The sequence below is a fragment of the Phacochoerus africanus genome, chromosome 1, assembly GCF_016906955.1.
Source record: "Phacochoerus africanus isolate WHEZ1 chromosome 1, ROS_Pafr_v1, whole genome shotgun sequence".
In the NCBI taxonomy this organism is placed as follows: domain Eukaryota; kingdom Metazoa; phylum Chordata; class Mammalia; order Artiodactyla; family Suidae; genus Phacochoerus; species Phacochoerus africanus.
The window spans coordinates 120,747,845-120,774,927 of NC_062544.1; the positions used below are offsets into that span (position 1 = coordinate 120,747,845).

The 27,083-nt window shown below is 38.8% G+C and overlaps 1 protein-coding gene across 10 annotated transcripts in view; it reads right to left on the bottom strand.

Annotated features, from left to right (window-relative positions):
* Nucleotides 1–1,287: 1,287 nt before the first annotated feature.
* CFAP20DC (CFAP20 domain containing) overlaps nucleotides 1,288–27,083 on the bottom strand; it is a 269,749-nt gene continuing 243,953 nt past the window's right edge. For 9 of the 10 annotated variants that reach the window (XM_047778337.1, XM_047778319.1, XM_047778358.1 and 6 more), the window contains 2 exons: nucleotides 11,681–11,775; nucleotides 1,288–1,831 (listed from right to left, as the gene is read on the bottom strand). In XM_047778337.1, the coding sequence (XP_047634293.1) occupies nucleotides 1,719–1,831; nucleotides 11,681–11,775 (208 nt within the window). In that variant the 3' untranslated portion in view covers nucleotides 1,288–1,718. Of the gene's footprint in view, nucleotides 1,832–11,680; nucleotides 11,776–18,550; nucleotides 18,630–27,083 lie in introns of those variants that run through there. The other variant, XR_007134556.1, reaches the window with a different exon arrangement.

The window sequence follows — 27,083 nt, forward strand, 5'->3', positions numbered from 1 at the left end:
ACTCAAGGCAGAAAAAGGTGGCACTGCCATTTTGGTGACCAGTGTCAAGAGAAATTGTTAGCTCCTGCTATAGGATCCTGGGATCTGCCTGATTCCTGCGTCTTCTGGGGTCCGATTGTTCAATGCCCTTTTGAAATCTGGGATCCATGGTGTCTGCTGCTTGAAGTTCAAGAACCCCAGCAGAGTTCTGTAGGTCCTAGCTTGAATCCACTTGGAGGATTTGCAGAATTCTGTTCTGGGGTTCATGAGGCACTCCTGTACCCTTAAATATTTTTGGTTCACAATGTTTTTGATATTGTTAATGACACATCTTAACTAGTACAGAATTCTAATTGACTCCTCTTATTTATATGGATGATCTTGAGAATCACTGAAGCAGCATCAAGGCTTTCCGACTTCTACTCCAATCTTTAAGGTCATAACCAACTGTGTTATCATTCTGCATGCTTTCTGAAGTTGCAGTTATTATTATTATTATTATTTGAATTTTTAAAGTATGAACATCTTGGAGAAAAATTCCTTACAAAGGTATACTTTTGCAATAGGATTAAAAACTTATTGGATACCAACATGGTTCTAAATAATGTATAATCCTTTGAACAGGAGCCCAAATATACTCCTGAAAAAAAGATCTCTTATTTCCTCTATCAAGTAACATTAAATGAGATTACAGTATTGCCATCAAATTCAACTGTAAGCCAATAATTTTTCATTTCCACTGGTAGTCTTTTTTATTTAAAAACCTTTATTAATTAACAAAATATGCCAGATAATATAATAAGTACTTTCTTGAGCTCAACATTTATATAGCTGGCACACAATTCAAGGCTGGTCTACTCGAATTCGGGAAGCACACAATTTTTTCCTTGTGATGCACCGAGTTAGAGTGACATCACCTTAAAGACCAAAGGAAGCTTCCACCATTCCTCCAGGTCCAAGTTAAAGAAGTGATGAGGTGTGTGAGGTATGCAAATGCGTGACTTCTTGTTAAATGTGGATCCATGGAGCTAGATTTGGATCATATTATTAGACTTCAGAGGTAATTGGTAAAAAAATTTAAAAATAAAAGCACAGAGCTAAGCAGCTTAAGTTATTAACAACATTGTGATCTCTGGCAAACTCTAGATGATTATAATGAAATGGAAATAGTGAGGCTAGTGCCAAGAAAGTGTGATCATAAAGCCTGACAAGTTCACAGTAATTCCTTTTCTAAGAGTCTAAGGAGAGGTAACTATCATTTAGGCATATTCTGAAATGGGTAAATAAAAAGAAGCAGTTTAAAAGGTATTCTTCTAACCATCATATTTTATTTTTAATACAAATAGGTAATAAAAGGTTCCCAGGTATTTGCTAAACAAGAATACATTTTCTGAATATCAAGCCATCATTTACTGATTAACACTGCAAAAATTTTGAATTAATAACTCTTAATTTGTTTACACAAAATCATACGAAATTCTATGTAGGATGGGAACCCACAAATGAGAACCAATTCAAAGTCCTAAATTCTTGTCTCTGTATTATTTCCTTCACAGTTCCAAAAAAATCACAGGCATCTACTAAAAGAATGTAGGTAGTCTTAACATTGAACATTATGTACAAACTAACTCCATTTCTCTTAATTACTTTGGTTCCATGGGCCTGTCTAACACATGCAGTCAGAACCACTATCCTGCTCCGTTGGGGTGGCCATTCTCTGCCCTGGAAGGAAGGAAGCTTTATACCAACTCGTAATATTTCCCAGTCTGGGGGTCAAAGTAACAGTTCAGACATGGGTCATACAGCAGAGTCAGCACTTCCTCGTCCTCTTCCACACTCAGGTCTTCTTCACCTGTGGGAAGGGGAACCACAGACATGTTAGCCGCTGGCCTGGCCTGGAATTCTTAAAGTGCAACAAAAGGAAGGCACGGAAGCAGGAATGGCCATCTCTGCTGGGAGGTTTTCCTACTGTGGCAGGATGTTGATGCTGGAATGGAGGAGTGCTGTGGATGTGAAGAGTGTACTTGCCGCATAAGACAGCGAGGAAACGGTGGTCGTAGGGCCAGATTCCATAAAAAGGACAAAATGAATGTGGAGAAATGGCAGGGAGGAGAAAGGATTAAGGAAAAGGGCCAAAGGACTAAAGAATTATGTTAATTAGGGTTAAAGAAACTTGAACAGGATTCAAAATTTGATTATTACCGCTCTAGACATCTTCATGGGCCAGAGCGGCACAATGAACAAACGGTGCAAAGTAAATAATATAATACAGAGCTCAATCCCCATTTATACATCTTAAAAAGGTTACCAGATAAACATGAATTTAAAATAATAATGTAAGATACACAAAGCATAGAACACATATGGAAAACACAACGTCAGAAGATCTGTAATTTTATTAGTTATAGCAAGATCTGTCAAATTTGCTAGGAATAGTAACATGGCTTCATTTTTTTTTTTCTTGTGACAGCTATTTAGATGATTTGGATGAAGAGGATGCCTACAGCCTAAGTCATTAGCAAGGTTTGGTTGGTTTTCAACAAAAAGCATGGGATAAAAAAATGGTTTTACTGTTTCCTGAGAACCTTATACGTGCCCTGTGATGTAACACATTCCACTGGGAGTTAATATAGTGGGGGGATTTTAAGTATGGAAAGTAAAAACTTGTAAAGGTGTCTGACATTTAAAAATAACAGGTTTGGAAACAAAAGAACTTTGATTTCCCATACTTCAAAAACCACTGACAAAGATGAGAGTCCATGTGGGAGGGGCAGAAGAAACTAGTTCAATAATCCTAGAGAAATTGAGGTTATTATTAATTCCAGAAAAGGGAAAACTTGATAAAAGTGACAGGAGACCTTCTGGCTTCAATTATATAAAGGGTGGCAAATGAGTGAGAAATTAAGAAGATTCTGTGGGGTTCCAAGAGAAAGCAATAGGATCAATGGGTCAAAGTTACAAGGAGCCAAATTTTGGCTTAATACAGGAAGAATTTTCTAGACATTAACACTCACCAGGAAATGGAACCTGGACTCTAAGGAGGGTGAACCGGGCACTGGGGCAATCATTTGTGTGAAATTTTGCAGATAAACTCTGTGGAGGACAGGGGACCAGATCCAATGACCCCTGTGGTGTCTCTGATGAGTTTTTGTGACTCTTGGCTGCAGTGGCTTACATCTGTGAACTATGACAGGACTTGGCTAATGGCCACGCTGATAGTGGTAGCTGATCTGAGCACCCTGCACAGGTTCTAATTAAGAACAGGAACTCAGAGAAAGGCTGCCTTTCCTTTATTTTCTATTGTTACCTTAAGAGTGGTCCCCAGGGCCCTGCCTCCACCCTCTTCCTCTAAGTAGGAGAGGGTGGGAATGATTTTCAGGTGGCTGTTTCACATTGAAGATGATCCCCTTTAGGTGACTCCTGCTCATTAAATGACAGTGTGCATGTCCTTTACTTTCAGCTATTCAATCCATCGTCCCTTTCATACTGGGGCTACTTCAGAGAACAGAACAGAATCAGTTGCACCTGCTATGTGACTGAGCAGTCTGGTTGTGGATGAGGCAGTCTTCTTGTGCATGTGACTCACGCACATGAAACAAAAGCAGTTACTAAAGATTAATGAGGAGTTAAAATGGGAGTGGCTTAAGAGCATCCCTGGGCTCTGAATCCAACAAACCTGGGGAAGGATGGGAGTCCTGCTATTTACCACCCATTGCCCTTAGGCTGGCTACAGGTTATTTTACCTCATTGAATCTTCCTTCATTGGCTCCTTCATAAAATGGGAAAAGCCATGCTTATTTCACAGGGTTTTGTGCACTAAGTTGGATACTGGATAATATGCATAGCACAGAGCACTAGTAGTTTTCAGTAAATGATCATTACTATTACTATTGATGATAATAACAATTATACAATAAATAATGAACTATAGGCTATAGCTTTTTCAGTAACTCAGAAAAAGAGTACTGACAAAGCCTAAAGTATCAAGAAAAGCCTTCAGGGAGACAGGCAGCATGACATTTAGACAACAAAGTCAGACAGATCTGGATCCAAATCCCATTTCTGCTACTTCACAGTTGTGGGATCCTGGGAAAACTCACTACTCTAAGCCTCAGTTTCCTCATATGTAAAGTAAGGATAGTAAAGTATCTGTTATAGTACCTATGAGAACTAAATAAGAATATGCTCAGCACACACACACACACAGTAATACTCAGCAAATTTTACAATCATTATGGAAAATGTAAGATATCTAAGTTAGACATGAGAGGGCTATGGTCATTTATACCTCATTCTCTGACCCAAAGTATATCTTTTTGATTTTTTTACTGCCAAAAAAGGTATGAATGAAACACAAAGCCCCCTACTAATTTTATACATTATGATGAATTCATCTTTAAATAAAAAGTGCTTATATCAAACATCATGTACTTTTTCAAGAAGGCAACATTAATTCTCCCCATAAGGTGTGATGTTAAAACTACATTCCACTGAGGTAAGTGATTATGAATCAAACTGTCTCAGAGACCTGCCATCCAATGTCTTGTTTTTACTACATTAAGACATTGGGGGTAATTCTGACCTCTGGAACATAAGAGTTATATGCTATGTAATTGTTTAGTGCATTCTGTGCCTATATTTTCCGAAAAGATAAAATTTTAAGCTGGTGCTATTAAATTTGAAAACTCAATACATTTTACAACTAGTCAGGAATCTTTCAAGATGAGAATAGCTGTTGTAATGGACCATGGGTCTTTATCACCCAATTGCAAAGGGATCAAGGTGGATCCAATTCATTAGCAGAGGTTTGGCTACATAATGCATGCAAACTGAAGCAATAACTGCTATACAAATGCATTTGTTCCAATATGCATCACTAAGAACTGGAACTTCATGCATTATTACCAGGAGACTGAGGCAGATTTTGTGGTTTTTAGCACTAAAGCTTTAAATGGTTGAATTTTAAAACTCTATCAACAATGACATTCATACAAAAATTGGATGATATTATGTATAATTTTATATCGAAATAAGTGCTTTAAACCTGAGTAAAAGGTTTTGTTTTCATTATAACTTAATTTTCAAAGCCTGCAACTTACATCATTTTGCCATTGTAATCTCTATGTAATGAAATTATAATATTGTTAAGCAATTACCACTATGATGTCAAGCAATGGGAAATGTTTTGAAAGGTAATTATTGTGCATGAGTATGGGGTAATTTTCAATTATATTCTAGGATAGCACAGAGTTTGTTTTTCCCCCAAATGTTAAATCGCTCTATTTAAAGACTGGCTCAGAAACTCTAAATGGACAAATTAACAAATAAAACCATTCTCTGTTACCAGACTAAAAGCATCTGGACAGGGGTCCAAATTACATTTTTACTCTTCTTCACATAATAAAACCATTTCTAGTGAAATAAAATTGCCTTTCAGATAATAATCTATTTACAAACTTTCAGCTTCATCCACTTTGAAAGTGGTTAACAGCAATAACAGAAGAAAAACCAAAGAAGCCAGACCAAACACAGCAATATTAGCTGCCCTTCCCTTGGCTAGATCAGTGCAGACAAATAATTCCTCTAGCTCACCTTTTGAAAGTCAATTAATATAAATGCTTAATTATCTATATTTAATGCATTTAACTGTAGCTAATAGAAAACCTATATGCACAAGCTCAGTCTTCAAGCATGAAAATAAATGATGCAGCACAGTTTATCAGATTTAAAATCTCTAAATCAAGACACTGCACTTGATTTTCGATTTTCTGACGCTGCCATCTAGAATTTTTTTTTTACAAGTTAATGCATTTTCTCTCTTATAGATCTTCAGAACTGACTGACTGTATTTTTATGTGCATGCTAATACACTATTGCTTAAACAATTCAACGGTGAGGGATCACCACTGAGAACAGTCAGCCTTAGGATCAATAAAGATGACATTTTAGATAAGATTCTGCTGAATACCAGGTGCTTGCAAACTCTTCCACCAACTTATCTCACAGTAGGGCAAAATGAAAAACCCAAAAAAATGAACTGCTGAGATTGGCTCTTAGCAAATATATGCCTTCAAATGAGAGAAAGATAAATGACTAACAATGGAATGAAAAGGATGAAGAGGTACTTTCTTCTATTAGAAAGCTATATTGGTTTTTTTGGGAAGGCAAATGACATGCCATGATTATAGTTCAGATTTCATTTGGGAAATAAGCACATCACTCCTTCTGTAAAATCTGGTGGCTATATTTTACTTGGAAAATGCCATTTAAACCAACATGTTGAAGGATTTGGTTAGTTACTTAGGACTTACTGCAATTTCATTCTTTCTAGCTAGTCTCTACTTATAATGTGATTCAAATATATGTCAAATCATAACGTTGTACACCTTAAACTTACATAATATATGTCAATTACATTTCAGTAAAGCTAGGGAAAACCTCACAAAACATATGTGCACTTATAAATGTGTTGCTTATCACTCTGAATGTCTTCTCTTGTACATGAAGAAGATCCCTAGCTGGACTATTGAGCTTTGAATCCCACAGAGCCCATGGGGTCTCCAGGGCCTGATTTCAGGCAAGGTGGCAACACTGAAGTCAGGGGAAAATGCATCACAGTTCCAGCAAGGGAAGCTGGGATCCCTCCTGGGAATAGGTGGGGAGGATGGTTTTGGAAAAAGGAGAGAGCCTCAGACACACATCAGTACGTTTACTTCTCTATACTGGAGGGTTCACTTCCAGTTCACGTGAAAACGAGGCATTTCTTTAAGGTGAGAACACTGATTGCCCCGCTCCAATCACTTCTATGCAGAGAAGACACCGTCTCTCATAGCTACGTAAGAAAATATCTCCTTGCCTCAAGGTTAATCAGAGACCAAAAGCAACTAGTTGCCTCACAGGGGAAAGGGAAGGACTTTTTTATTGGTGCTATTTTCCCAATAGTACTTGCTCACTTTGTGTCACATTTTGGTAATTCTCAAAATTATTTCAAGCTTTTGCATTATTATTATATTTTTTATGGTGATTTGTCATCAGTGATCATTGATATTATTACTATGATCTGCTGAAAGCTCAGATGATGGATTTTTTTAGCAATAAAGTAGGTTTTTTTGTCTTTTTCAGGCCACATCCACAGCATATGGGGGTTCTCAGGCTAGGGGTCAAATCGGAGCTGCAGCTGCTGGCCACAGCCACAGCAATGCCAGATCTGAGCCAGGTCTGCGAACCACACCATAGCTTATGGCAATGCCAGATCCTTAACCCACTGAGTGAGGCCAGGGATCACACCTGCATCCTCATGAATACTAGTCAGGTTTGTTACCACTAAACCACGAGGGCAACTCCAGCAATAAAGTACATTTAAATTGAGGTATGTACCTTTATTTAGACATAATGCTATTAGACACTTAATGAACTACAGTGTAGTGTAAATATACTTTTTATATCCACTGAGAAACCAAAAAATTCATGCCTCATTTTATTGTGATATTCGTTTTATTGCAGTGGTCTGGAATTTCAGGTCTGCCTGAAAATACTAAGGAATCACTTCGCAAGCTGAGAGCTGAGATGGGGGCTCTATGAGTCTAAGGACAGTACGATTTTATTCAGAAATGCTCAAGAAAGAGAACTACCTAATTAAAGAAAAAATAAAACTGCATTGGACATTTCAGCTGTACCTAATCTAAATGGGAATTCTGGGGTCCCATTGCAGAGTGGGGCTCAAGGGTGGGGACAGTCCAATCAGGCCTCGGTCAGTGTTCTGCTCCACACTCAGTGGGGCTGGGGCCCAGGCTGTGACCTTAACCTTGTCTATACAGTGGGAATACAACATAGTCCTATGCCAGTTAAGTGTTGGGAGAAGTCATTGTGAGGGAACGTTCAGGAAAACCTGACACAGTGCTGGACACACGGCAGTTGCTTCATTAATGCTGGCTTCTATCACTATTTTCATCACTGGTGTTACTTTCTGGGGTGAAGTTCTCTCTTGCATTTTAAATAAATCTTAAAGATATAAGGAAGATCCAAAGAGCGGACAAATCCTCCTCCTGTGTCCCAGGGACAGACGATGCCCTCATTCCACTCATCAAACATTTTAAGTGTGTTTACAATGTCTCAGGTGCCATGTCAAGCACTATGGGTACCATGGTTGTTCGATGAAGCATAATGTCTGAAGAGATAACAATAAAACTGATTTTGGAAGACCAGTTTTATACTCCGAGTATTAGATAAATGTCATGCAATTGCGTGGTGGGAAATAGGACTGTGAAAGGATTCCTCTGTTGGAGCCAGGTTCCCCTCTAATTAACTGTGAGGAGTCATGAGATTTCTACAAAATTCTTTTATTTTCTTGTAACTCCCCCTTTTATTTTTGGCCACACCACAGAGTATGGGAGTTCCTGGGCCTAAGATCAAAACTGAGCCACAGCAGTGACAATGCCGAATCCTTAACCATTAGGTCACCAGAGAACTCCCTCTATAAATTCTTTCATAGTAATTTCGATATTATATCTATATAATAAGCATCCACTGCTTATTTATGTCTCGTGGGAGATTAATCAATGTTCATAAAAGAATATCTTCTGTGGCTTTGCTGTACAAAAGATATAAGAATGTTATTTTTATGAGACTCTGGTAACTCCAAAAGCCCATCTTACTGCCTTTCTTACTAAAAATCCATGCAAACTGCAAGAGGTATACAGGCCTGAAGAGTTATTATTATTCCATTTTGGAGCTGGTAAGTATGAATAATTTAAGGGTCATATCTGTAAAGGAACAAATGTCAAAAAGAAATTGATAACTATTCTTCGAGCAAAGTCTGGTTCATTTTTAAAAGGTCAGTTTGGTAGTTTTCTTGAGTAAGTTCTGAAATCTTAACTTCTCATTTTTACGTTTCACATGAGCTCCAGGAAAACACATTTTTAATAAGTGTTAAGGGCACCCGTGCCCATGGTAATTGATATCTGGTAAGTATATTATGGCCCAGGAGGAACTACAGAGAGCTGCCCATTTCTCCATCCAGTCAATGACATGGAGTACAGTGCTGCTCCTGCTGACTGGTCAGCTCTGCTGGGAGCTGGACTGTTCACTTCAAGGTGGCATTTACACACGAGACTTTCTGACCCAGCAGAAACTGGCTGTTACACAAATTTATACTGAATAAAGCAGGGATTCAAGGGATAGGTATAAAGCATGCATTTACTTTTGTATGGCTTGGGGCAAGTTTTCTAGAGTTCTGTATTGGTCAGGCCATCTTTCCCTGCTGTTAAAGTGCACTTATGCCTCTAGCTGCATGGATGCATCTCGGCAATAAATAAACAAACAATAAATAAAACTAGTGGTTGGGCCCTGGGGCCAGGCTGCTTGGATTTAAATCCCAGCTCTGCCAATGGGAAAGTTATTTGAAAGCTCAGTTGACCTTTGGAAAGTTATTCAGCTGCAAAAAATAACAACTACAGGGAGTTCCCTTGTGGCATAGAGGGTTAAGTATCTGGTGTTGTCACTGCAGCAGCCCCAGTCACTGCTGTGGCGCAGGTTCGATCCCTGGTCTGGCAACTTCATGTGACACAGGAGCAGCCAAAAAAACAAAACAAAACAAAACAAAACAAAAAACAAACAAACAAAAAACCCCCCACAACTACCTATACAAAATTAGTATCTTCCTTGTGATACTCTGTAAGGATTAAATGTAACCACTGAGTATAATGTCTGGGATGCAGTAGGTGCTGAGTTAACCGTACTGTGTAACAGAAACCCAGGAAGTTTTTCCCAGACTGCCCACAACCATGCTGCCCTTCTCCTTCTGACCATATACACTGGATATTTGAACCTGCTATTTTTCTTTGACAAACACTTTATCATATATTAACACTAGCTTGGTATATTTGTAAGCATGTTGTCTAAAATTAAGCCAATGACATGTAAAGATTAACCAAATAGGAAACACTACTTTTTGATGGTCTTAATTAGCTACAAATTACCCAAGCCTCTCAGAAAATGGAAAGGGATAGCACTCGAAGATCTAGGGTGACAGGGAGAAGGATTGCTAGATCTAGTTAACACTGATTGGAACATTTCTACAGTCCTGAGTTAAATTTGTTAACTTGCCCTCAATGCAAGTTCTGTTTACCTTCAACATAATTGAGCTCAAAACATTGCTCTGTGATGATGACTTTTGACTTTTTTTTTTTTTTTTTTTGGTCTTTTTAGGGCTGCATCCGTGGCATATGGAAGTTCCCAGGCTAGGGGTTGAATCAGAGCTGCAGCCGCTGGCCCACACCACAGCCACAGAAACACCAGATCCAAGCTGCGTCTGTGACCTATGTCACAGCTCACGGCAACACCACATCCTTAACCCACTGAGTGAAGCCAGGGTTTGAATCCGTGTCCTCATGGATACTAGTCAGGTTCATTACCACTGAGTCACGATGGGAACTCTGTGATGGTGACTTTGAGGCATCCTTTTAGCTACACATCACTACTATAGATCTTGGGTGCCTCTGCTTAAGAACCACACTCTCAGTTCCTGTGGCTTATTTAGGACACTTAACGTAACATATTATTTGTTCCCTCATAGCAAGGTCTCCTTTTCACTGCGAAGATCATATTTTTCTGTCATAAGTAATTATAAATGTACACCTCTAAAAAGATTCTCAATTTGAGGGGCACAAGCTATTTTAGATAGTAAATCACAGCGACATCTCCATCCCTTGGGCGGCCAAAATGTACAACTCAGATGTATGAGCGCTCACTCTGAATTCTCTGTACCTGAAGAAAAATGGGATGTTCCACTTTCTCCCTGGGGCAGTTAGGGAAAAAAACCTGGTACCTTTGTTGGAGACATTTATCCGGTTTCAGTTGCCTTTTTTTTTTTTAACTTTATAGATATAGAGCTTCCATCTTCACAATCCAACTTGGAAAACTCTCGCGGGGAGTTCCACTCTGAAGCTGTCTGGCACTCCAGTTACCCATTTTAGATCCCCCTCTACTCCCATCTCAACCCTTCTGTTTCCACCAAAGATTCTTCTCTGTTCCTTTCCTACACACTCCTGATAGACACCTTCACTGTTCACAGTCAGAAACTAATGGGGCATTTCTACAGCTCTCCCCAGGCAAATTTTCATTCCTGCTCCCTTCTAATTTTTCCATTACTAGTATAACTTAGTGCAGCTCCGTGCCAGTCTTTGCTTTAATGAAAAGGCTGTATTGTCTGTATTAATGAAAACATGGGTCTCGGTGATGCTGGAGTATTGGGTTTGCTTTGTAATAATACTAACAGCTGGTATTTGAGAGGTGCTATTCCAAGTATTTCATATATAGTACATCTTACCAAATCTTCATGAAAAACTTGCAGGTAGGCACCATCTATTATTAGTCTTACTTTATAAACCCAAAATTCATAAAAGGCATATAGAAGGAGTTGCCAGAATTCGGATGAAGGTCGACTTGACACCAAAGCCTTGCTTTTACACCTTAGACTATATTTTGCCCTGGGATTAACCTTCTGGAGAACAAGGACAATTTCTCTCTTAAATTCCTTTTAGTTGTAAAGAATCCTATAAAATGAGGCATAGATGATCTCATTTTGACTATCGGAGCCTAAGCAATTGGCATTTAATAAAAACATTGGCATCTCAAATTAACTGATTTTCTCTATTTATAGTTAATGATTTTTATTTATGCATGGCATTTTTCATATTCCCACCTTGAGCACTCAAGCTTCCAGAAGAATCCTGATGCTGCTCTGCTGGCTGGTGACTGGGAGGAACAATTGGTGGGCTCAGCATATTTAACCAGTCCCTAAAAAGAAAAGAAGAAAAATATGTCTGTAATTTCAATACAGATTTTACCTTTCCCCTGATTTTTTAACTCCCTCAGGCTTCCACAAAGAAATATTTTTCCTCCTTTATGTTTCAGAAAATAAGGTATCGAGGAAGTAATATTCAGTTCTATAAATCTATAAACACAGAGTCAACTACTTAACTAACTAGTTGTTCAGTAAATACGTGAACTGAATGATGACTATTCTTCTCAAAAGTTTATTACTGTTGATATTTCAACTATAAGCACAGCTCCTTTCACCTAAGAAATTTATTTCAACAACTCAGAAGAAATGCAACAGAGACATAGCTCCTTAGGACCTTTGGGTAAGAAGGCCTGACAAAGTCACATGTTGTGGATGACAAGACTCCATTTCATGATTCAGAACAGAAGTTAGTCTTGGAGCTGTCATGGACTACGATGGTGGGAGCTGGTATGCATTAACTCAGGGCTTTAGAGCAGGAGAGGGAGTGTGAGGGCCTCTGGAACCCGGAGTGACTCAATATTTCAGTTTTCCTGGTACAAATGGGGGCAAAACCACTCCAGAAAGCCTCCCCTACACTCCCAGTCCCTCTGCCTCTAACTGCCAACTTCATTTCCCAATCTTTTCCCTTCTTTCCATTCTTTTTCTGTTTCCCAGCTCCCTCTAGCAGATACCTGGGTGGGTGTGATGCAAGTCAGTGACATCCAGGAGGCCTGAGTCACTGTGTTTTCTACTTCAAATCCTTCTCATCTGCAAACTTGCTACCGAGCTTCTCCAGGGGAACACAGCAGGCAGGGGGATGCGAAAGATTTTCCAAAGTGAATCTATTTCTTGCATTGTTATTAGCACTCTGTATCACTGACCTTATTCTTCTCAATAGGAACATGTCCTCATGGCCAAAAAATTTCTTCCTAAATTTCTGTATTTCCTGCTGTCTTTTATTTACAATGGGAGACAGACTTGACCAGTAACTAAGAACATCAGTTTTTCTGGTCAATCCTGGCTCCATGCTTCTTAATGTAAGAACTTGGGCAAGTCACTTACAACATTGCTAAGCCTTATCTATAAAAAGATGATAGTAATAGTACTCCATAGTTTGTTGTTAAGATCAAATGAAAAACATGAATGAAAAGCATTTGGCATGGATCTGGGTACAGAGCTGCACTCAAAAAATTTTAGCTATGGCCACTATCACCCTCATTATCAATGAAGATAACAGTATGGCTTTAGCTACAATGATAAACCAAGGTAGGAATTGGATTCTGTTGGAATTAAACCAGGAAAGGATTGTAGAATGATCACAAGTCTGAGAGTTCCCGTTGTGGCTCAGTGGTTAGCGAATCCGACTAGGAACCATGAGGTTGCAAGTTCGATCCCTGGCCTTGCTCAGTGGGTTAAGGATCTGGTGATGCCGTGAGCTGTGCTGTAGGTCGCAGACGTGGCTCGGATCCTGTGTTGCTGTGGCTGTGGTGTAGGCTGGTGGCGACAGCTCCGATTAGACCCCTAGCCTGGGAACCTCCATATGCCATGGGTGTGGCCCTAAAAAGACAAACAAAAACAAAAACAACCCCCCCAAAAACAAGTCTATACAGTAGAAGTTTTCTTTGCAAGCCATTTGCTTTTCCTGTATAAAAAGTACATTAATGTAAAAATTACCCAATTCCTATTTGTATTATTTTAAGATACTTTCATTCACTGCTCACTTTAGCTATCACTAGATTATGGCCAGTGAAATAAGCAAGGTGAGCTTGCTGTGTAACTGAATTTCATAATAACACATTAAGGACATCAGAAAGGATCTGTCACAGACTGCCAAGCTAATGGGGCATTTTCTGATAAGCACCTTTTATTTAGCCCATTTAATTACAGTAGACCAAAAAATTCCTACATTATAGAAAATTACAAAGTCACATACAAATTACCAGCCCAGTGACCTCATTACTCTGTAAGAGTGATGGAGAACAAGGATGAACAGGAGAAAAATAATGTTATCACATGCTGACACTCTCAGTGACAAATTATAAACTCTACACAACAGCAGTAGTAGCTTCTACTTGTAGTCCATGGATGTGTAGAAAAATATAGGTGTTATGAAAGGTAAGATATTACCTCTTAGGCCAATGATCTGGAATGTATTTTTTTTTTTTTTTCTCAGCAGTAGCTATGGGAAGTACAGAGGTTTTTTTGTTTGTTTTTTCAGATTGTAATTTCAGATTGTAGAAAAATTTTTAAGAAAGTACAAAAAAACTCCTATATATTCTTCACCTTGATTCCCCAATTTAAACATCTTATCTCATTTGCTACCTATCTATAATCTAGCAAGCTAGCTATATCATAATCTATCTAAACAGGGGTTGGCAAGGTATGCTCATGGGCCAAGTCTGGCCCACTGCCCGTTTTGGTAGGGTCTGCAAAACAAAAATAGTTTTTATATATTTAATGGTTGAAAAAATTAAAACAATAAAGTTTATATATTTTATTTAATTTTAAAGTAAATGAAATTAATTTTTTTTTTTCTTTTTAGGGCCTTGCCTGCGACATATGGAGGTTCCCAGGCTAGGGGTCGAATTGGAGCTGTAGCTTCTGGCCTACACCACAGTCATAGCAACTTGGGATCCAAGCCATGTCTGCGACCTATACCACAGCTCATGGCAACGCCAGATCCTTAACCCACTGAGTGAGGCCAAGGATCAAACCTGCGTCCTCATGGACGCTAGTGAGATTCGTTTCTGCTGAGCCACGACAGGAACTCCCCAAAATAGTAATGTTTATAAATTATAAAAAAATCATACTTCAGTGTCCATAAATAAAGTTTTATTAGAATCTAGCCATATTCACTTGGTTATGTATTGTCTGTAATGACGGAGTTAAATATTTGTTATGTGGCCTTGTACAGAGAAAGTTTGATGGACCCTGATCTATAACCATGAGCTGGTATTGATTTCTCTAATACTAACACAATACCACAGAGTCATTTTCATCTTTTCCCATATTTGTAACTCCCTCCCAATGCTGAGGAACCTGACTCCCATTAGCCTCAGTATATTTACTTATTTTCTGAAGTACAGAACACACCAAAAGTAGTTTCAGAACTGCTAAGCAAACAAAACAGAATAACAAATAAAACATCTCAAACCTACTTTCCAGGATTCTCTGTTTATGGCTCTTTCTATCTTTAATCAAAATACCATGTTCAAAATTTACTTAAGCTAGTTCTTTTCCCCAAATCTTCAGTGTGGTTATATTATTCATTTGAAATACAGTTAGCATCATCTGCTTCTGTTGGTATTACATTTTAGTTTTTCTTCTCCATTCTTGATTTGTATTACTTTTGTTATTATGTGTACACAAAATATTAACAGTCTAAAAGTCAAAATTACATAGAAAGGCATATTCAGGTAAGAGTTAGATTTCCCTCATTCCTTCTGATCTGTTTCCACTCCTGCATCACTTCAACACCATCCCCACTCACTCCTCCAGAGGTAATCAATTGCATTAGTTCTGGTGTCTCTTTTCTATGTTTCTTTTTTGCAAAAACTCAGCAGATACACATCTATGTTTTCATTCCTCTTCTTTCTAATGCAAAAGGAAGCATACTATAATTACTTTTTCAGTTTTGTTTTTTCAAGTTAAAATATATCCTGGAAATCACTCATACCAGTTTGAAGAGAGCTTCCTCATACTTTTTTATAGTCAGACAGTACTCCACCATGTGGATGTATGTTTATTTCACCACTCACTTATGCTCGGGCAAGTTTTCAATATTTTGCAATCATTGAAATTAATGTAACAATGAATAACTTGGGGCATATCTATTTTTGTATATTTGGAGATGTATCTTCAAGGGAAAATTCTTGGAAATGGGATTCCTGGGAAAAAAGGTAAATGTATACTTGGTTTTGTTAGATACTGACACATTGTCTTCACAAGGCTGTACCCATTAGCATTTCCACCAGCAATGTCTGAGAGTGCTCGTTTCCCTACAGACATGTCACAACACTATGTTGTCAAGTTTTCAATGTTTTCCAATCTGAGAGATGAGAACTTATATCTTAAAGTAGTTTTGATTTCCATTTTTTGGGTATTTGTTCTCATTGTGAACATTATGAGTGGAGTTGACTCTTCACATGGGAGAGGCCACATATGTCATATATATGTGCACATACATGTATCATGTGTGTTTTATATCTGTACCTTTTTTCTTGTCTGTTCTTGTCTGTTGCCCCTTTACTATCATTTTTTGTCTCTTCCCTTCATTTTGTCATCTGTGCTTGTTTATGATGTTTTTTTCCACACAAAAGGTTTTTATTTTTCTATAGTTGAATATATCAATCTTTTCTTTTATTGCCACTGTATTTTGAATCATAGTAAGGAAGTTTCTCTGTACAATCAGGTTCTGTAGAAATTCATGCATGCGTTCTTCCAGTTACTTGCATGGTTTCATTTTTCTGGAGTTTATTCTGGTATATGGTGTGAGCTTATTCTGGTATAAGATGCATCTAATTTCATCTTCTAAAAATAACTGCAGGATTCTTTTTCTAAATGATTTTTTTGGGGGGGTGCACCCATGGCGTGTGTAAGTTCCCAGGCTAGAGGTCGAACTGGAGCTGCAGCTGCTGGCCTATACCAAAGCCAGAGCAATGCCAGATCCAAGCTGCGTCTGTGGCCTACACCACAGCTCATGGCAACGCTGGATTCTTAACCCACTGAGGAGGGCCAGGGATTGAACCTGCGTCCTCACAGATACTAGTCAGGTTCATTATCACACAGCCACAATGGGAACTCCTACAATGATATTATTTTAAGTTAAGATTTAGAGATTTTATTCAATCAAGAAATTTTAAAAGCAACTCACTTTTATGCTATAAATAAAAGGGTTTCATGTTAATAAAATATGAAAAATGTTTAGTTAAAGTCAACAAGCAGTTTTCCTTGCAGGACTTTTGAGAGCCTCTAACACACAGTGAATCTCCTGGGAGGAGGGCAGAATATGAAGACTGCCTACCTCAATGCATCTGCAACTGTTCCATCTTTTTGGATCATGAGTCCACAGATTACATATTGAGAAGAGATGCTTCAGGTTACACCACTTTCCTACCCTGATGACACTTTTTGTTTTTGATTTTTAAATTTTTATTTTATTTTTATTGAATTAGAGTTGATTTATAATACTGTGTTAATTTCAGGTGTATAGCCAAGTGATTCAGTTATACATTTTTTCCAATTATTTTCCATTACAGGCTATTACAAGATATTGGATGTAGTTCCCTGTGCTATGCAGTAAGTCACTGTTGCTTATCTATTTTATGTACAGGTATTTGTAACTGTTAATACCATACTCCTCAAATTTATACCTCCTCCTTTCTCTTTCCCCTTTGGTAACCATAAATTAGTTTTCTATATCTGTGAGACTGTTTCTGCTTTTTTTTTCCCCCCCAGCCGCATCCACGGCATATGGAAGTTCCTAGGCCAGGGATAGAATTCAAGCTGCAGCTGGGACTTATGCAACAAGTGTGACAATGCCGGATCTTTAACCCACTTCGCTGAGCAGGGAATGAGACCCATGCCTCCGCAGCAACCTGAGTTGCTGTAGTCAGATCCTTAATCCACTGTGCCACAGTGAGAACTCCTGCCTCTGTTTTGTTTGTAGAGTCTTTGGCATTACTTTAGGGATTCCACATATAAGTGATATACAAAATTCATCTTTCTCTTGTTCGTTTTGCTTTTATTTTACTTCATATGCATTTAATAATTTCACTTTTTTCAAGAGCAAAAGTTTTTTGGGTAACCTGTGAATAAGCAGAAATGTGTAGTCTAGCGTCTGCATCTTACATGTTTCCACTTTTATATATGATATTTAATACTAAGCCACTGTTCTGACCCTTGAGCAACCAATTTAAACCTCCATTCCTTCCTAACATAGGCAGCAAACAACTAGAGAAGGAAGAGTGGCAGCTGAGGCTCACTCACACATGTCAAGCCTTAGTCCTTACCTGCTTCTCACCCCAGCTTCCTGTGCCCTGGAACCTGCTCTTGCTCTTTGTCCTCCCATTTCCATATCTGCTCTGTCCTTCTGACTTATGGTCTGTTTTGTTTGGTTTCCTCAGTTCTGACTATAATCTTTTTCTCCCAAGGACTGATTCTATCTATCTGTTATGAAAACCTCCTGGTAACTGGTGGATAAGCATCCTTTTCAGTCAGGCTTGCTCCCTGAGCAGGAGCAGGTGCTGCTTCCTCTTCCCTCCTCTTGTGAACCCAGGCAGGCCTCCTATCCCTGCCTCTCCTCTTGAAACTGAACAGAAAGGACTTGCAGGCATACCTATACATGCTGAGTACTGTCACCAGAGAGAGTGTTTAAGAGTCAAAACAATGAATTCACTTCAAATATCGCATAACAAATACGGTGCAGGTGAAGAAGAAATACCATTTTGTGAATCTTCACAGTGGATACATTTATCACTGAAATCTCGCCCTCCCCCGCTCCAGAAAAAAAAAAAAAAAAAAAAAAACCACCACACACAATCTTTTCATTCACCTTGCACGCTAGATTTTTTAAAGTTTTGGCAGTGAGCATTAACTGAGTCAGAGCTAACAGATGTTTTTATAAGTGAGGATAATGTCCTCACTTAGGATAGACTAGATTTCAGTTCCTTCATTTAAAAACAAGATTTTGTTTACAAGATAATTTTACACACATTTATTTCATTCATGTATGTCTTATAAATATATATGTGTGTGCAAACATACCCATATATATACATAAATACGTACATGATATGAGAGCAACAGCTAGCTTGATCACCCTTCCACATATACTGCAACCATTTACTGAACTGCTGTATGTCAGAGCCTGGAAATCAGATGGAAGAAACATTCTAATCAACAGAAAATGACACGGGCTGCTGTGCGCTGGTTAGCTTATTTGTTTGTTCTCTTCAAGGAATTCCTCATATGGAAACTGTCTACAATCTTGTATGCATAAATATTTACTTGGGGAGTTCCCGTCGTGGCGCAGTGGTTAACGAATCCGATTAGGAACCATGAGGTTGCGGGTTCGGTCCCTGCCCTTGCTCAGTGGGTTAACGATCCGGCGTTGCCGTGAGCTGTGGTGTAGGTTGCAGACGCGGCTCGGATCCTGCGTTGCTGTGGCTCTGGCGTAGGCCGGCAGCTACAGCTCCGATTAGACCCCTAGCCTGGGTATCTCCATATGCCGTGGGAGCAGCCCAAAGAAATAGCAAAAAAAAAAAAAAAAAAAATTTACTTGGGGGGAGTAATTATTTGAGAAATCTAAAACATATTAGATATAATTACTCTATGTATTTGTGTGTATATATTGTGTGTATATATATCACAGAGCTATCATAAAGCTCTGGGTCAGAGGAGCTGGCCAATGTGAAATACTTACACAAGAGAGCTTATATAAGGAATTCAGCAATCTGCAGCAATTTCTTTTTTTGCCTTTTCTAGGGTCACTCCCACGGCATATGGAGGTTGCCAGGCTAGGGGTCTAATCCAAGTTGTAGCCAACGGCCTACGCTAGAGCCACAGCAACGCAGGATCCGAGCCTCGTCTTCAACCTACACCACAGCTCATGGCAACACCGGATCCTTAACCCACTGAGCAAGACCAGGGATCGAACCCTCAACCTCATGGTTCCTAGTTAGATTCCTTAACCACTGAGCCATGACAGGAACTCCTCCTTAAACTTCTTTTATATATTTATCATACCTATTTCCTTGTAAAGTTCTTCAGTTGTCTGAACTAAGAAAAAAATCACCCTTTTTAATACTAAATAATCCTAAGTAAATTAAACTTATAAAATACTGTTTACCCAAAAGTATTATAAATGTTCTACAACTATACAGAAATTTAGCAAGGTTTCAACTTACCACAAATCTAAATGGATTTCCTCAATTGCACGTCTCTGAGTTACAAAATTACAAATTTAAAAGGCCCAAATCTCTCCTATGTTACAAGGTCATAAAATATCACATTGCACAAATTCCTTCTTAAAAGACACAAAAAAATGTGTGCCACACTTAATTCTAAATCTTCCTCTGGTCAGAAGACACCCACTCATAATTACATCTTCATTTGTTTGATCATTGGATGAATGTAGTCTTCCCTGTCTGACTCTACCTTGCACCTAGCAGAATGTCTGGCAAAGAACAGGCACTTCCTCGGTATTTACTGAATGCATGAGTATTAAAAGAGTCTGTTAGAATAATGAGAGCTACTCAGTGCTGAAACTTTCATAACAGTAAATAATGCTGCTGCTGCAACTCACTCTTGCATATGCCTTGATCTTATTCTTTCTTTACCTGCTAGGAGCATGCTATTGTTTTCTCATCATGTGCTCGGTACATATACAGGTCAGCCTGGGGACACATGCCTGCCTCTTTATAGCCAAGACAGAAAAACTTAATTTTCTGCCTCAGAAGGCAGAATGGTGGTTCAGAAATATGTTTACTAGTTTAAAACACTAAGGAAATAAATGTTTCTTTTTTAAAAAATTTAAACCTATACAAAGAGCTCTTGATAGCTTTCCTTCTTAAGATTCATCATTCATTTGAGGCAAGAAGCTCAAACAATAAGCTGAACATGAACTATATGTTGGGAACTCTTCTGCATGTTGCTTAACATGGACTGGAATAAGTATTAAGATGCTAGTGTTTAATTTTGGTTAGTTTCCACAGGAGGTCTCTAGCCAGATTCTCAACATTCTGGTTCTGAAGGCATTCTACAATGTGCCCACCAAGTGGTTATCATCAGTAACTTGTGGACTTACTACTTTCAAAGACCACAATTCACCTTCACAACTCTGCATAATCTGATCCTTACTATCTCTGCAACATATTTTTTGCCTTTCCCTCCCTGTTACTGCCACTCTAGGCTTCAGAGGAAGAGCCATATCCTTAGTCTCTTTTCCCATAATAGCCTAGTGCTTATAGACTGAATGTTTATATCACCCCCGACATTCGTATGATGAAATCTAACCCCCGATGTGATGGTGTCTGGGGACAGGGCTTTTGGGAGGTGCTTAGGTCGTGAGGGTGGAGCCCTCACGAATGGGATGAGTGCCTTTATAAAAGAGGGCCCAGAGAGTTCCCTTGCCTCTTCTGCCATAAGAGGTCACAGTGAGAAGACAGCTCTTTATTAAGCAGGAAGAGGGCTTTCACCAGACACCAAATCTGCCATACTTTGCTCTTAGACATCTCTGCCTCCATAACTGTGAGAAAGAAATTTCTATTGTTCAAAAGCCACTAATCTATGGTATACTACAGCATCCCAAATGGACTAAGGCACCTTATTTATTTTATCTTTCAGCTCAAATTTTATTTCGGAGAAGCCGTGTCCGAGTTCTAAGTGTATAGCAAGTTTATTAACAGTCAATGTCCCAGCAGGAAACACTTGGCACACTCAAATTGGGATGAATTGAGGCAGGTTTAAGAAAGGACTCCTTACAGAGGTATGGGCAGGTATAGGGGACACACAAGGAATGCTATATACATAGTATAGAATCCTAGGGCTTTTGCCCCCCACCTCTTTCAAGCGTTAAGGCAAAAGGAAGTGACAAGAATTCACAGAGAAGGCCTTCTTACGAGGACCTGTGCCTAAGCTGCACGCTCCATAAGGCAATCAACCCTGTCTTTCTTCACCCTGGGCTTGACACATACAATACACTGAATAAATGTTCACTGTATGAATGCATTCATTCATTCTTGAACTTGTCGAAGGCCAGGGCTATGGGAGAAAGATGTACAGGTGAGAGTGAAAAGACAGGAAAAGGGATCAGTTCTCTGAGGAAGACCTTGTAGAAAGAAGGTCAGGAGAACAGTGAGAGCAGTGGGAGGAATAACAGGCGTCAGAAAAGGCAGCCAGTTGAGAACATTATGAGAATTACTCTTTCCAGACATTTCCTCTCCCCTCCTAAAAGTGCTCCCAGAGGATGTTTACATTATGGTGACATCTGGAATAGGATCGAGTCTCTTCTACAGCAAAAGCTGGGAACCACATTACAAAGCAAGTACTATATTTTTACCTCACATCAATCCATATTTACTTACAGACGTGAAACAAACAGACATAAAAGGAAAACCATATTTTTTCTTTCTTCTGGCCTCTACAAAATCACCTCCCCTGCCCATGTCTTTGCAAGAAGACTCACAAAACAGACAGGACCCTGCTCCCTCCAAGTTCTTTTTTCTGTGGTGTTTTTTTTTTTTGCCTTTTCCAGGGCTGCTCTGGCATCATTTGGATGTTCCCAGCCTAGGGGTCTAATCAGAGTGGTAGCTGGCGGCCTTTGTCAGAGCCACAGCAACGCAGGATCTGAGGCACATCTTTGACTTACACCATAGCTCATGGCAACGCCGGATCCTTAACCTATTGAGCAAGGCCAGGGATCGAACACGCAACCTCATGGTTCCTAGTTGGATTCGTTAACCACTGTGCCATGACGGGAACTCCTCCCTCCAAGTTCTTAATGTTAAAAGAAACCACAAAAATCAACAACTTCTTTTACTCTACTAAATATACTTTATACATTTTCTGCAAAACTGAATATCCTTCCTGCTCAGCAGATTTTCCTTTAGGTTAAGAAAATATTAATGGCATAGCATCTTGAAATTATTTTACAGACACTGGCTTATTAGATATAGCAGCTAATTCGATTCTGGAGGCACAAATCCAGGCATGAGCCATCAAATTCAACTGTAACACATGAACAGTAATATCCCATCTACTAGAAAAAACATGGGAAAGGCTTTTCTACACTGCTATCAGCACAGCTGCTTCATAATCTTACATTGAATAGAAGTTTATTGAGCCCCTGCAGTGTTGCAGACTTTATCCTGTGTATTGAGGAGTAAAACATGATTCCTACCCCTGAGGAATTCAGCAGTCTCCTGAAGACAGACTGTTACATAAACACTTATAAGAGACTAAAGTAGGTATTGTTAAATAGACATAAGCCCAAGGAATCTCGTACAGTTAGGAGAAGGGTTGTGGTAAGGTTTTTTAAAGCAAAAGTGATGACAGGATTCCTCCTAAAGGATGAGAATGAGGCCACAAGATAGAGAAGAAGAGATGTAAGGATATTCTAGAAGGAACAGCATGCACTATAGCAGAAAGGTGTAGAGAGCTTGAGGTACCTTTAGTGGTGTGAAATGATGGGCCCTGGGTGTTTATGTGTGACACGTGAGGAGACACTACAATTACTGAAGAAGGCAGTGCTCTTAGATGGCCAGCTAAGAAGTTCCTACTTATTGTGAAGGCGCTGGGAATCTATTGAAAGATTTTAAGCCAGAAGAATCCTGGATTTACACTTTAGAAACATCATGGTGACATCTGTGTGGAGAATGGGTTGGTAGGAAATAAGAGAGGGACCACAAGGATCAGATAGGAGTTTGTTGTTATATAATCGAGACAAGAAATAATGGTTTTGTTTTGGAAATTTAGTACATATGTGTATGAAAATACATATGAGGAACATGGAATCCTTCCTTTGACAAAATTAATTTCTCATTGTACCAAGATAAGGTTGGAATGTATAGCAACCTCCTAAGAATACGTCTTGTTTCTGTCATCCCATGAGAGTGAAGGTCTCCAGATATACCTCAAGCATCTTATACTCTAATAAAGACTATTTCAGATTCTTTCTGTATGTCCCACGTACTGTATAAGTTAAATTTATTTATTTATTTATTTAGCCTTTTTGTTGTTGTTGTTGCTATTTCTTGGGCCGCTCCCGCGGCACATGGAGGTTCCCAGGCTAGGGGTTGAATTGGAGCTGTAGCCACCGGCCTACGCCAGAGCCACAGCAACGTGGGATCCGAGCCGTGTCTGCAACCTACACCACAGCTCACGGCAACGCCGGATCATTAACGCACTGAGCAAGGGCAGGGACCGAACCCGCAACCTCATGGTTCCTAGTCGGATTCGTTAACCACTGCGCCACGACAGGAACTCCCTGTATAAGTTAAATTTAAATAGTTGCTGAATATCCTTGTGCCCAACAGTGTATCAGACATATGAGGAAGCTGAAAAATACAAAACTTGGTTCCAGGAAAGTAGTCAAAGATATGAATAGGCAGGTCAGAAGAAAGACATATAAATGCTTCCTGCCTCCTCCAAATATTGGAAGATATTTGACCATGTATACAATTATAGAAATGCAAATTAAAATAATGAGATACTATTGACACACAGCAGCTTGGCAAAAGCTCTGAAGTTTGATGGCATAAGTGTGAGCTGCAGGAATGCAAACTTGTGAACAATTTGGTAATATCTATCAAAATTACTTTTGACCACATAATTTCACTGCTAGAAACTTACTGTAAACACATACTTGCCCAAGCGCATAGAGCTATGTGCATGAAGATGTTTACTATCGCACTGTCTACTGTAACATAAAGCTAGAAACTACCAAAATGCCCATTAGCAGAGAACTGGTTGAATAAATTACGGTACATCCAAACAATGAAATAATATCTAGCAGTTAATGAAGAAAGTGTTGATCTACATGTGCAAAATCGGAAAGAGGTCCAAAAATCTACCCAGTAAAAATAAAAAAAATCAAGTTGTGAAACAGCATGTCATAGAATTTACATTGAAAAACATACATAAATGAAACATATCTTCTTATAAATGCATAGGAAGTTTTTGAAGGATGCACAAGAAACTGTTAACTGTCATCACACCTGGGAGTCGAGAGGTGAGGTTGGGGGTGGAAGAGTAAGAACTGATTTTTACACCTATTTCCCTGTTCTGGTTGCTTTTTTTTTTTTGCTTTCTTTTTTAAAGGCAGATTCTTGCTCTTCAAGAGCTTCCAATTTGATGGTATCTATAAGAAAACTCTTCCGAAGCACAGCTTAAAAATATCTATAAAAAAGTGTTTTAGGTGACAATGGAAACAAGACCGGTCCCTCAACTAAATGAAGAAGAGAGGAAAATGAGGTTCCTTCCTCATGCCAACACGTACCATCTGAGCTGATCCTAGCAGTCTTCCTTGTTGGAAATATCAACTTCAGCAATGAAAGCAGAACATTTTGGGTCTTTATAAATGTTGGTAATGTTCCTGGAAATTGTCAAGATTTCATTTGCATAAACATCAGTTGTTTTATCTAATGCTATAGATATGACTAAAAAATGGTGGTGGCTTATTATATTTAATGCATCATTCATGAGCCTGATTAGAAAAAAAAAAATGGTTCCTGGGCTGAAATCTGCAATGTCATGTCTGACAATTCAATGATATAACTTGACAAAGAATGGTTACAATGGGAAAGTTGAGACACACTCTACAATAGAGGGGAGGCCAGACTAAAAGCTCAGAGGGAACACATAGCCTTTTCTCATTCTAGGAGATGTATTCATGTGAGTATATGAAAATAAATTTAATATTATATTTTAATCAGTTTCTTCAAAGGGTTTTTCTTTCGTTTCTTTTTAGTTGCTAGAAGATAAAAGGTCTCCACGTCATGGAAAACTAAGCAGTGATTCACTTATCTTTACCTTTCATTGGAGGGGAATCATTTTGGGTGAAAATTCTCAAAGAAGTCAGTTTATCTCCTTGAAACAGAAAAAACTAATCAAGCATTGTCTGATTAATTAGAGACACTTGAAAAAAATGTTATCAAGGCCTACAGCTGTAATCAATTTAATCAACATGCAGCAAGCCAATCTGGTTTTCTTGATTAACAAAGCTGAATGTTAAACAGAGTGTGACATTGCGGTGCCATTTGCTAAGGCTACAAATTGAGCATTTTCCCTAAATATTCAAAGTCAGGTCAGGATAAAGTGAAAACTTGCATATGATGAGGATCATGGATGTGATCATTTCAATTCTTTCTTTTGATATTTTTGTGCCAGAAGAAGTTTCATCTAGGTGTTAGAAATTGGTAGTAACTACAGAATGCTTTGATTAAGACACATAAAAAAATTAACTATCTGGGAAGATCACACAATAGTAAAATGAAGACACAAAGTGAAGTGAGATTGCTCTCAGCTTAGGTGTCATCCAAGTTGGTAATGGAATTGTAGGGACAGACTTCCCAGATACAAAGAGGTGATTTTTCTTATTACATTTTAAAGATGTGAATGTGATATGTATCTATATGGTGTCTGATGAGTAAACTGGGAAATTCAGTTTGCTTATATTATTTGCATGAAGTCAACTTATACATCAAGATGTCTAATGCAAGACTGGCTTATTAACTGTTTTTTGCTCTTAAAAATCATTGTTATAACTGTATGGAGTTCCCATCGTGGCTCAGCAGTTAACGAACCGAACTAGCATCCAAGAGGATGCAGGTTAGATCCCTGGCCTTGCTCAGTGGGTTAAGGATCTGGCATTGCCATGAGCTGTGGTGTAGGTCAAAGATGTGGCTCGGATCCTGCGTTGCTGTGGCTCTGGCGCAGGCCGGCGGCTACAGCTCCAATTCGACCCCTAGCCTGGGAACCTCCATATGCTGTAGGTGTGACCCTAAAGAGACAAAAAGACAAAAAAAAAATATTGTTATAACTATAAGATGATTCTATTTTGTACAGCAGATTTTTGCAAACAGTGGAGTTCTTACATGTTAAAACGGCAATTCTCAATTTTTTAGGGGATAAAATCCTCTTTTTTGTGCTTGGAATATAGTAAGAACACAACTAATCCTATGTTACAATCAAATATTATATTTGCTGCATGTAATGTTACCAAAATAGGTTCATTATGGAAATATGTAAATAATTTCCTTAAAAATACACTGAAAATAATTCAAGGTAATCTCAATTTCATCCCCATTCCCATATATTTTCTTGAAGAAAAGTGGAAAGGGGAGTTCCCATTGTGGCTCAGTGGAAACAAATATGACTAGCATCCATGAGGACACAGGTTTGATTCTTGGCCTCTTACAGTGGGTTAAGGATCTGGCGTTGCAGTGAACTGTGGTGTAGGTTGCAGATGTGGCTCGGATCTCATGTGGCTGTGGCTGTGGTGTAGGTCAGTAGCTATAGCTCTGACCTGACCCTTAGCCTGGGAACCTCCACATGCTATAGGTGCAGCCCTAAAAAGCAAAAATAAAATAAAAAGAAATGAAAAAAATAAAAAGTGGAAAAGAAAGAGTTTACATGGTTGTTGAAGAGTTAAAAGCCTATTTGTACATACATATTGTGGTAGCTATGATTTTGTTGGTTGAACATATTTTTCTTCTCTCTCTCTTGAGAACCTACTTCTTCTCTCCTATAGGCAACTCACTCCATGTGGTCTGAGGGAATAAGCCTTCCTTCATCCCCAGTATGGGAATAGGCTTAAGACCAG